At 42.4% G+C, this 11761-nt stretch overlaps 1 protein-coding gene across 1 annotated transcript; it reads left to right on the top strand.

Annotated features, from left to right (window-relative positions):
* The first annotated feature begins 1575 nt into the window (after positions 1 to 1575).
* On the top strand, positions 1576 to 11229 carry nuak2 (NUAK family, SNF1-like kinase, 2). The gene is made up of 6 exons (XM_084040422.1): positions 1576 to 2062; positions 5644 to 5764; positions 6276 to 6427; positions 7466 to 7531; positions 7825 to 8077; positions 8195 to 11229. Exons 1-6 carry the CDS (start codon positions 1841 to 1843, stop codon positions 9241 to 9243), a joined length of 1863 nt encoding a protein of 620 aa, XP_083896548.1. The 5' UTR covers positions 1576 to 1840; the 3' UTR covers positions 9244 to 11229.
* Positions 11230 to 11761: the final 532 nt, after the last annotated feature.

Here is an 11761-nt window from a genome sequence, read left to right as displayed (position 1 = left end):
ATAATGTATGCCTCTCTTTCACTAAAGACTGAATTGTTAAGGTCAAGTTGACCAAATGGTTGAATAACTAATATTAGCTCCATGAAACCAGCTAGGATTTTAATTTTCTGCATTTTCTCTGCAACTCATAGGTTATGTAAAAATCTAAGCATTTCTCAACAATTATAAAATATTTGGATACTTGGCGACTAAACCATTGCAGCATACCCAGAACGCTGCAGCACGCCTTGTCTTCAATCCAAAATCTCCCATGTGACCCCGCTCCTCCGTGACCTCCACTGGCTCCCTGTTGCAGCACGCATCCAATTCAAGACGATGACACTGGCCTTCAGGGCCATCAATGGAACAGCACCCATCTACCTTCAAACACTGGTCAAACCTCATGCCCCGAAGCGAGCACTTCGCTCCTCTACTTCAGCTGGCCGGCTGGTACCACCATCGCTGAAATCAAACAAATGTCGCTCAGCAAAGTCCAGACTCTTCTCTGTTCTGGTCCTCAGTGGTGGAACGAACTCCCGACCAATGTCAGGACAGCAGAGTAATTTGCCATCTTCCAAAAAAGGCTCAAGACTCACCTGTTCAGACTTCACCTCTACTCTGCATAGCATGACCCACTAACACCCCCCCCCCCCCCCAAAAAAAAAAAAAACTTACTCAGACTAGAACCTAACACTTGTTTCTATTTTTTTCTTTTTTTTTTGACAAATGTACTTATTGTAAGTCGCTTTGGACAAAAGCGTCTGCTCAATGCTCTAAAAAAAAAAAAAAGGATAATGCTCTGTTTGTTATCAGGGTGTTGGTCGTCTGTGTAAACTAATTAAAAATTATATAATACTGATATTATTTTAAGTGTTTTCACATGATGATACCCATCATCTCTACGATCACATGCACACACATTGCCCTTATTTATTATATATTGTATTGTTATCACTGATGCATTAATGCGTAGAAAGCGGAGAAGTTGGTCAAAGGGAAGCACGTTTCATATAGGGATACTGCTGCATTATACGTTTTGTCCGTAAAAATATGTAAAGCGAATTACAACTAAAGTGGAAACTTTTTTTTTTTTTTTTTAAGTGCACCATTTCCCTCTGAATCGTCGTGGAACCAGAAAGCAGCATGACATAGAAATACTCAAATGAAGTACACCTAGGCCTACTTCATATCTGTAAGTAGGCTACATATGACAGTACACCACTGGTCATTTTGCTACATACTGTAAGCAAGCTGTATGGAGTACATTTGCGCCACGCTTGATTTCATTTTGTGGTGCGATTGTTGTAAATGTCGGCGCACACCGACTGAAACAGAAGAGCAGACACAACTAAAGCTGTGATCTCAACAACAATAAAATCACATCAACAATAAAGTAAAACTATTAGCACAACACGTGTTGCCCAGGGGTGTCACTTTCGAGAGTTTTTATACTAACACTTCGATCTGTGCGTTTCGTTTCACTTACCGCACCGCCGGGTGTAGAGATCGAGCGCTCCTCCGTGTACGCGAACCGCCCCTCGACTATTTGACGTGTCCGGCTGCCGGCGGAGTTACGTTGGTGTCGCAGCACGCCGTGTACCTGCTGCTAATCGGGCTCAGTTCCACGCAGGAGACGGACACACGTCAGCTTTCTGTCTTCGCCATTTAGTTGTAGTGACCTGCTGCACAGTCGGAGGTGGAGGAGTCCACTTCTACACTTTTATCTGAATCCGACCACAGCGCCTTTGGGAGCAACTCGCCCCGACAACAACAGCAGCGCTCTGCGCGGAGGAATGCACGGTAACAACTACACCTGCGTCCGAAAAGAACACGCCGAAAAAGTCGACAGCGTTGTGTCGGGATGGAGGGCTTCAATGTCGCCCGTCTTTCGTCGAACCGCAGGCCGTCTGCCGGGACGCTCCCCCCCGGCGATAAAGCCTCGTCCCAGGGGACCGTGAAGAGACAAGCCGTAAAGAGGCACCACCACAAGCACAACCTGAAGCACAGGTACGAATTTTTGGAGACCCTCGGGAAAGGAACCTACGGCAAAGTGAAGAAAGCCAAGGAAAGATCCGGTAAACTGGTAAGGACCAGTATTAATATGATTGTATCACTATTCAAATGTGAGCCATATGTAGAGCATTGAGGTGCGTGTTTGCAGACAACAGGTGGCCAACAGGATGAGTACTTTTAGAGGACTCATTGTCCTCACACCGACAGGCTACATGAGGATTTTTATTATGGGGACGTTTCGCTTTCAGGATTTACTTTCTGGAAAGAAGTGGTGATCCATTACCGACTTGTAATAAGGGGTTAGTGTGTCTGCTGCGTATTGTGTGTCAGTTGACAAACCAGCGTATGTTTGCCTAAAAGTCTTCTTTGTGTTTGTTTTAGGGGGGGTTGCTCTGAGTTTTCTCAGTATTTCACAACATTAGGTCCTGTCTGTGCATTTTGATAAGATCACTGAATAAGTTTGTTTTTTTTGTTAATGTGCTACCCCCTGTGCTACTCCTATACAATAATTTAAGTGTTTCATTCTCAACAAATATCAGCAGAAAGGTTGACACTCCTGTTTGTTCCCAAGGTTGGAAGGTAGACAATGTCAGTCCTCTGTGTAAACTAAATTAAAAGGATGTATAACACACACGCGCACACACACAGCTATTCTATTTTCACATTATGTTAGCAGTTATCGCATAGATGTCCCCAAGTCGGAGGCAAACCTAATATCTTAACAAGTTTTCTGTCGATTCCTGTGAATCTGCATCTAAACAAGACATTTTACACAGTCACCTCCTATTGGCATCAAGAGAATAAAGGAAAGGCGTTTCGTTGGAAAGGCTGAGGTACTTTATCGTGAACAGGAAAGTCAGGTAATTTTCTTTCTGCTGGGGCTTCAGGTTGATTCCCTGTGACCTAAGGGGAAATTGGAGGTATTTAAAGCAGACTAGACAGAGATAAGCTTTTTCAAAGGGACACCGACAAGTTGGCAAACGTGGCAATGCCTTTCGTTTAAAGATAACATTATTTCTCTCAGATGCATGTTATCTGGTGGTAAATCCTGAGCACAGAGCCACAATAAAGGAGATCGCAGGACACTGGTGGCTCAACTGGGGCTACCAGCAGTAGAGCAGACCACTTGTTTCTTTATTAGATATTATTTATGTTCTTAAATATCCACAATGGCCGATGTACCAATGAATATGAATGATGATAGACTAATTCCTGAGTATATGCAGTTATATAATTTAACTGAACCACAAATTACAGCCCATAAAATGGTCATAAAGTTGAATCGACACCGCTCTAAAGTAGTTTCATCAAAAACGAAACACCATAACCTCCATGAAGGTTTACTGCAGGGCTGTTGTATTCGACTGCCTTCACTTTTCTGTGTTTTACCTCATAAACGGACTAATATGATTGTGTACATTTTACACAATGGGTTCTTTTTGTTTGTTTCTATGAGGTGATGCATCCAATATTTAATTCTAGGCAAATTATCAACACAAAAGGCACATGCAAATTGCATGTTTTGTTTTTGCAGGCAGATACCTTCAGAAATAGTGAGTCATCATAAAAACAAAAACAGATACTCGGCCTAGAAGTGAACTCCCTTTTGTTTGGCTCGGCTTACAAGTCACGTTTATCAGAAATGCTCTTTGTTAAAAGATCAAAGTTGCTGTGAGTGAAAGTGCTTCCAAGTCAAGGAAGTGAGAATCAGGAATTCCCCTGCTCTACCTGCAGTAAACAAGTCCAGCCTTGTTGTCTACGCACCCATCTCTGCTCTCACGCTGTCTGCCGTGACTTGCTGCTGCTTCACGTTGCATTTAGGATATGAGTCAGTGTCTGAAATTCATCACTGCAGGATTCCTGGTCGATGTTCAAAACACTGACGGGCCCAAATGTATGTTTTGAATTTAGTGGGGCTCCAACAGCAGTTAGCATAGAGTGGAAATAGGAGAGACATTCAGTTGCTTTGTCTCTTTCAACCTACCTGTTGGTATTGACAACACAATGGAAATAGATGAGAAATTTGACACCGGGAGTCACCCGACACAAAGGATGGCTTCATCTAGCGTGCATTGTGGCACGACAGTTCCATTATCTACATGCATATGTTTGGTTACATAATCGATCGTAGGGTAAACCTCACACTCGGTGCATGACATGTATATTCATAAATCCATTGCTAAGTTTGTGGGGAAAGTCTTTACTCGGTTGTTAGCAGCTAGCGAGTTTCTAACTATCGTATCCATGGTAGGGGTGAAACCCAATGATCATCTTCATTGTCTTATTTTTTTGGCTTATAAAATATCCAAAAAGCTTTAAATCATTGAAAGCTGAAATATATTACATTTACAATTACAGAGGCTGGAACTAGGAAATGTTTGAAAAAACATGACTTAAATGATTGATAGTTAATGGTTGCCAAGTCACCTGTTCCAAGTCACCTGTTTCAGACAATTACATCTAACTTCTTTTACTTTTCACTCCAAACGGGTCTCTCATAAGTAAGACCGTTGGCTTCATCTGTCGGTTTAGGTTACCGTGCAGCAGTAACGCCTGAAAGTGGAACTTAGTGTTAAATATCAAAAATGTAACCCTCGCGGCCTGTTGTGTGGAACAAAATAACATAAAATAACAAAAAAGGCCACACAGACACACAGAGATAACCGCACAGGGGTTCGAAATCATCACGACTGTGAGTCCATGCTGTCTGACAGCTCTGCAAACAAATGCAGGAGGCCACATTTCCCAGAATGAGAAAAAATCTCTGTGGTGTGAATGCAGCGCTGACCTGAAGGAGCACCGAGGCCAGACAGTGAGTCATGACAGGAGACTGTTGTGTGTTGAAACTACTTTGACAAGTCGCTGCTTTACTCACTTTTCCTGTCTGTAGCCTCAGGGGTTAGAACAGGGAGAGGAAACAAGGACACCCCACCACCAGGGCCCATCTGGTGCCTCATGAGACCCTTCGACATTGGGGCGGACTGATGACGCACTCCGTGCACAGAGGAATCTCAGGCATCTGAGCTTCCTATAGACAAACGCAACATAAAGACATCCATGCTGTCTGTCAAAAGCTTGTGTGTGTGTGTGTGTGTGATACGTCCCCAATAGATACTATTCAGATTCAGAGTCTCAGACATGACGGCAGACAATAGATTTCTTTAACGCAGACAATGCTCGACCTCTGCCTTGTTTTCAGTTCACTACCCATTGTTCCTCTCACAAAAGGAGGAGCTTCAGATGGAAGGCATTTCTCAATAAATAACTTATTTGTGAATGTTTTGTTCTTTTTACCTTCTGCTAAATAGACAGGCATAATCGAATATATTAATTTACTGACCTCTATTGTAACAGCAGTGCAGCTGCTGACCATTGTATTCATATTTCAACTCTTGAAACGATTAAAAACTATTCTTTTTCTTACAAATTTTCTAAAGAATTTCTACTTGGTCTTGTATGACCAGTAGGTTACAGTGTCTAATGTTGTCAAACTGTGGAAAATGCATATTGCTGTGTAACATCACTTTAAAGGAACTATTTGACTCGTATGTAAAGCTGTAAATCGGTCTCACTTGGGTCTCAGTTTTCTAATAATTATGCAAAGTGACATACATTTTACTCAACGTCAAATATTGTTTGTCTTCTTTTTAGGTTGCCATAAAGTCGATCAGAAAGGAGAAGATAAAGGATGAGCAAGACCTGGTTCATATTCGCAGAGAAATCGAGATCATGTCCTCACTCTGCCATCCGCACATCATCACCATTTATGAAGGTACGGTAGTCAAATTGTTTTGTGTATGTGTGCGTTTGGGTTCATGATCATTCGATTCGGGTGACGGACTCTCCTCCATGTTATGTGATACCTGGAAACGACTTTCTCAATCGCTCTATTTGAGATTCGGAGTTTGGTCACGCAAGTCTTTTGTGCTGAAGACTGATGCAAAGTTACATAAGTGTCAGCAGTGCAGGATAATGTGCAGAGCCTCGTGTCTTCTAGTGCCCCCTCACGCCTGATGAGATGGTCATCTTTCAGTGTTTGTTCACCTCAGTCCATGTTTGTTTGCAGTACTACATCATGGGGCCCCATTTCTCCTAATCAGAGTAAACTAGGGATCCTATGGGATGATGTGTAATCCGTTTACAATGCAGGCCTGTTTTCAGTTAAACGTGTTAAATGTGTGTTGGTACCGTAAAGGGCTCTGCACAGTCCAGAAAACCTTGTTTCAGTTCTATTTCCAGTTGCATATGAAACCCTTAATTAATTTTTAATTAATATATTTCAGTTTTTGAGAACAAGGACAAAATTGTGATCGTGATGGAGTACGCCAGCCGAGGGGATCTGTACGACTACATCTGTGATAAGAGGAGCATCTCTGAACGGGAGGCCAGGCACTTCTTCCGACAGATTGCATCAGCCGTGCACTACTGCCATCAGGTAATACAGAAGATATACATTTGTCTGCAGAAAATGTGATCATAGGGAACTTATCCCTGCGTGTGCATTCAGAAGTCTTGTATAAACACTAACGTCGTAGCTATGGCAGAGTATCTCAGCCCTCTTCATGCATGGTTGCTATGTCACAGCTAATGACTCAGAGCTCCACTCAGACTAGCTGCTCTGCCTCGTTGTTGTTTTTTTTCTATTCTCCAGGGCACAGGCACCCCCAAAGTTACATAATGGGCATTATTCACTGTGAGCCTGCTTATCTGAACAGGGGGGGCTGTGAGAATGATGCAGGGCGAAATGAACAGTTGGTCTGTAGAGAGCTAGCGTCAGGGCTAAAGGCCAGCCGTCCTCCCAACACACACAAGCATGGTCTCACACTCTTAATGAGGGTGTGATGGAACAGAAGGGACACACACACACACACACACACACACACACACACACACACACATAATATGAGTCGTTACTGTGTAATTACAAATGTTTACAGCACACTATATTTTAGTGTAGTTGTTTGCAGAGGCTTTATGTTTGCTGAACGGCATTTTGCCCCGTCATATTCTGTTAACCATCTGTTTCATTGAGGGCTGTTGTCTTGTAAAATATTTAACTTTCCATGTTGAAAGCAGTTGGGAATCGAAACACACAAAAAATCAGATCGGATGAATGCCACATAACACATCCTACAATGTGTATCCGTGGCTACAAGCTGTGTCCATATGTACAAAGTAGTTGACCTGCATGTTTGAAAGCAAAAAAGGCATTCAAACTGTGCTGGAGTCAAAGGCATGCCCCCCTACAGAGTGGTGGACAATGAGGCACAGCTGACGTACTGAGGAAAAAAAAAAATCTTCACTTGGAAAAGAATGTGTTCTGACCCAGTGAAGACTAATGCTTTTTGCATAATACACACAACCTCCAGTAAATTGATGTGTAATGTTCTCGGTGGAGACATTGTCATTGTGAAAAATATTATCATGCAAAAAATATAATCCCTCCCCCCTCACTTTTTTTATTTTTAAATAGAATGGAATAGTACACCGGGACCTGAAACTGGAGAATATTTTACTAGATGGCAACGGCAATGTTAAGGTATGTGTATAGGACATATTCCAACACACATTCACACACGGGGCTCATGGGAATAAAAGTCTGGAGCTTTCGGGTACTGGCTTTTTGTAAGGCTCTGATTCTAAATGACAGCAGATTGGGGTTCTTGCAAAGGTCATATGAGAAAATTAACATGTTTAGTTCTTAAAATTGTATTACTTTTGAATAAACAGTGACTTATAGTGATACATATGGGGAATCTTTTAAGGGTAAGCTCTTCTCTACAGTAATCTGATGATGTTGTTGCTCAGCTTGACGTCCACTTGTTGTTGCAGATCGCAGACTTTGGGCTGTCAAACCTCTACCGTGGTGACGAGTACCTTCAGACCTTTTGCGGTAGCCCTCTGTATGCTTCCCCAGAGATCGTCAATGGACGGCCATACCGCGGGCCGGAGGTGGACACTTGGTCTCTTGGTGTGCTGTTGTACACTATGGTCCATGGCAACATGCCATTTGATGGAAACAACCACAAGGCATTGGTCCAACAGATAAGCACTGGAAACTATCGTAAACCCAACAACCCCTCTGGTGGGTCTTCCAGCTCAATTGTTCTTTGAAACATTATTCTGGTGTATATTTTCCTTTTGAACTGCTTTACAAAATGGTTGCTGAACACTTTTGTCTCTGTTTTGCTCCCTCTCTCAGATGCATGTGGGCTCATCCGTTGGATGCTGATGGTAAATCCTGAGCGCAGAGCCACAATAGAGGAGATTGCAGGACACTGGTGGCTCAACTGGGGCTACCAGCAGCCATTGCTGGCTGAGACAAAGAGCAGTCCAGTAGAGCAGACCACTTCACCAGCCCCTGTAACGACACCAAACCCTGCTGGGCTGGCTAGTGTCGGTAGTTGGCTGCGGCGTACATCCAGGCCTTTACTGGAGAACGGCTCCAAGATGCGCTGCCTGCTCCGCTCGCAGGGTGGTGGGGGTGATGTAGTCCGGCAGCGCTCTCTGCGAAGGTCACGGAAGGAAAATAATGTCTCCCAGGCCACTAATGAAGTAAGCATAGACAGTCGTCCCTCTAAGGGTATTTTAAAGAGACGCAACAGCGTGAAGCAGAAGGCAATGAGTGAAACCCCCGCTGTAGGTTCAGTGGAGCCACAGAACATTTTGAATTCGTCTACACCAGCTAGTGCTCCTTCCGCCGCTCTGCTACCTCGCAAAGGTATCCTAAAGAAGCCCACGGAGCAAGAGTCCGGGTACTACTCCTCCTCTCCCGAGAACAGTGACTCTGGCTGGGCACCGCTAAGTAAAGAGTGCCCTTCGGCAACAACTCATAGGAAAGGCATCTTGAAGCGCAATGGGAAGTTCTCCTCAGGTAGGCTGCAGGAGTTTGGCTCTCTGGACCAGCTGGCAGCCTCTTTACCTCACAGCGGAGCCAGGTCGAGACCGAGCGGGGCCATCAGCGAGGACAGCATTCTGTCTTCCGAGTCCTTTGACCAGCTGGATCTGCCAGACCGTGTAGGGCATCCGACACAAATAGATAAACCACTTAAGTCCTGCATGAGAGGATGCGTGTCTGCTGACAACCTACTAGACATCAAAGAAGACGGGATCCTCGGGGACGGGTCCCTGAGGCCCTGGAACTGCTACAAGTCTGGAGTGTCCGACAGTGCCTTTTCTATCACGGACTGTGATAATGTAACGGAGGCTTACAAACAGGCCATGGTCATACGAAGCTCCGCGCCAAGCTGAAGACCCGTAATTGGTGAAGGACACTGACTAAACACTTGGTTTCCAGAACCGACTGTAAGACACTGAAGACATGAGAGCCAAAGTGCATTGAGTGAAATTACCAGCACAATGAAGTGATAATCATTTTTGGCTTAACTTCAGGAACTGCACATTTACCAAAAAGGCATTAGGCTACTTTTTTTCTTTTTAAGATGGTGATTGATTTAAAATGCTGATGAATAGCTTGTTCTCTGAATTTGAGTACAACCAACTCAAACTAACCGGATGTTTTACAAAAAACAATGCTGAAGTTGAAAATGTCCATTTCAAGATACTCAGGAGAAGAGAGCTGCTGTTGATCAGGAGCTCTTCATTTTCAACATGAGCTTACCATCAAGTGAAGTTAGTATAAAAAGACACCCTAAAACTGGTCTTCAATGTCAAAAAGGCACAATACGACAGTTGTTTGTATCTCTTAAGACACACAGTCAATGTGTTTTATTGTCAACAGGGCAGTTTGAAAAAGTGTTTCTGACTTCACGACTCTTTAGGATTCTGGTAGTGATAGCGGATCATCTGTCAGCCTTATGTTTATCTAGGAGAACAGCAATAATGCACAGGTTCAATGTTAGGATGGCTGTGTTACAGCTTTTACTTTGGAATGCGGGGAAAATGACATTTCATGGATACCGAAGAGTGCATTTGCTAATGGCATTAGATGTTTGTTTGTTTTGTTTGTTTCTTTATTTAAACAGCAAAAAGTGCCAAGAGGATAATTGTCCTGAGACATCAGCTTTTTTTTTTTTTTTTAATTGGTGCGTGTTTTCTTCTCTTGAAATTACTCATTCTAAATTTGGATAATGACTTGAATAATAATGACACATTTGACTCACATGGAGTTTAACCAGTCGAACCTGCTTTTGCTCCCGAGCTGATGCTAATCATGTGCACAGGTGGCCATTCTCTGTGTGCGTGCAGGTGGCAGTTTCGCAGGAAAGGGTGCGGCTCATTATGCCGTTTTGTAGGTCAAAAATGTAAATTTGACGTGTGAAAGTGAACAATGAGCCCCAGCTAACTACTGCGTGTTGTGTATAATGTGGAACCTTTTCAAATGGATTTACAAGCTCAGTCATGGAGCTCGGGTGTATTGAACTTTCTAATTTAAAATATCTAGTCACCTGGTGGTACAGTATTTTCACAGTCGGATTAAAGGTTCAGCCATTTCCATGTTTTAGTACAATGTTTTATCCCGGTGACCCAAACGGCAAAACAAAATCTATATACCTGTTTTTAAAGAAAACGTTTTTAAGAATTACATTTTTACAGGATATCCTGTTTTATCAAATCAAACTGGGAATCAGAGAAATGTACATCAGCGTCTCGTTTGTTTCTGTGTGAAATGTCAGGCTGCACATTGGAGTTACTCGGTTGGATTGGCATGCTGGCATTAAATTAGAACAAGCCAGCATTTGGACCGGCACTTTATCAGACCATTGGAACCTGATAACCATATAATTTATTTATCAGTGAACCTTGACGTTCGGAGTTCTTAAAACTTGAATAAGGCCTTTAGGCGGTGCCCAGGGGCTGTAAAAACCATGCTGGTGTTCAGAAACTGGAAGTGCAAAAACTGTATTTTTTTTTTTCTTTTGCCACACGGCTTATTGCAAATGTAAAACCTATGCAAAAGGAAACTACAATTGTCTGTTTTTAACTGGAAGTTCTTGTCTTTCATTTCTGAACTGTCATACAATTAATCATGTTATACAATTGTGGCTCGGAGGAAGACGGCTAAAATTGTATCTGTTTCATATAAAATCCATTTCATCACTGTTTTTCTCTTCAACTTGTCCCACAAGTTGCAGGTTCTGTTAAGATTGTTTTTTTTTCTTTAGCAGCACCAAAAGCCATGTTTGCCAAAGTTACTGGGCTTATCATTTATGACTGTGTGATCTGCCATGCTCTTATGACTGGGATGAGGAAATAAATTTAAAAAACGGAACTCAAGTGCTGACTAATGTCATTAGTGACCCACATACAAATGGTTTATGTCTTCTTTTATGGCTTAACACTATTTAATTGTAGCCACAAGGATATATACTGTGTTCAAACTATGCAGAGGCATCTATTCAAACCCATCAGAGCTGTCTAGATATAAAGCTGATTTCAAGTCAATGAATTCAGCTAAGTGCTTTGAAACATAGAATGATTTATATTCTATATATATAGTCAGACATATATATATATGTGAATAGAATTTATATTTCAAATATGCTTAAATCCTAAACACTATTGGGATTCATTGCAATTCAAGTGTTAATATAACAAAAGGTAAATGTATCATAAATCATTCTGTTTCAAAGCTGCTTCAGCATTTGCAAGATACTTTAAAACGATCAGTGACGGAACAAACATTTAAAAAGAAATGTTAAACTTCAACAGCTCTACACGTCACAGAGCGACCTCCAAAACAATCAACTTGTAACCAACAATTACCATTAAAGGGCATTTAGGCCTGATATTTAGGTTTTTTCTCATC

Source organism: Eutrigla gurnardus (assembly GCF_963514095.1).
Source record: "Eutrigla gurnardus genome assembly, chromosome: 2".
NCBI lineage: Eukaryota > Metazoa > Chordata > Actinopteri > Perciformes > Triglidae > Eutrigla > Eutrigla gurnardus.
This window is presented reverse-complemented; position numbering and strand designations above follow the sequence as displayed.

Bases quoted from the DNA above. Each gene is read 5' to 3' on its own strand.
- nuak2 (XM_084040422.1), top strand. From the start codon at position 1,841: ATGGAGGGCTTCAATGTCGCCCGTCTTTCGTCGAACCGCAGGCCGTCT. The intron at 5,765-6,275 runs GTACGGTAGTCA...AATATATTTCAG, and splicing joins CATCATCACCATTTATGAAG to TTTTTGAGAACAAGGACAAA. The intron at 8,078-8,194 runs GTGGGTCTTCCA...TCCCTCTCTCAG, and splicing joins TAAACCCAACAACCCCTCTG to ATGCATGTGGGCTCATCCGT.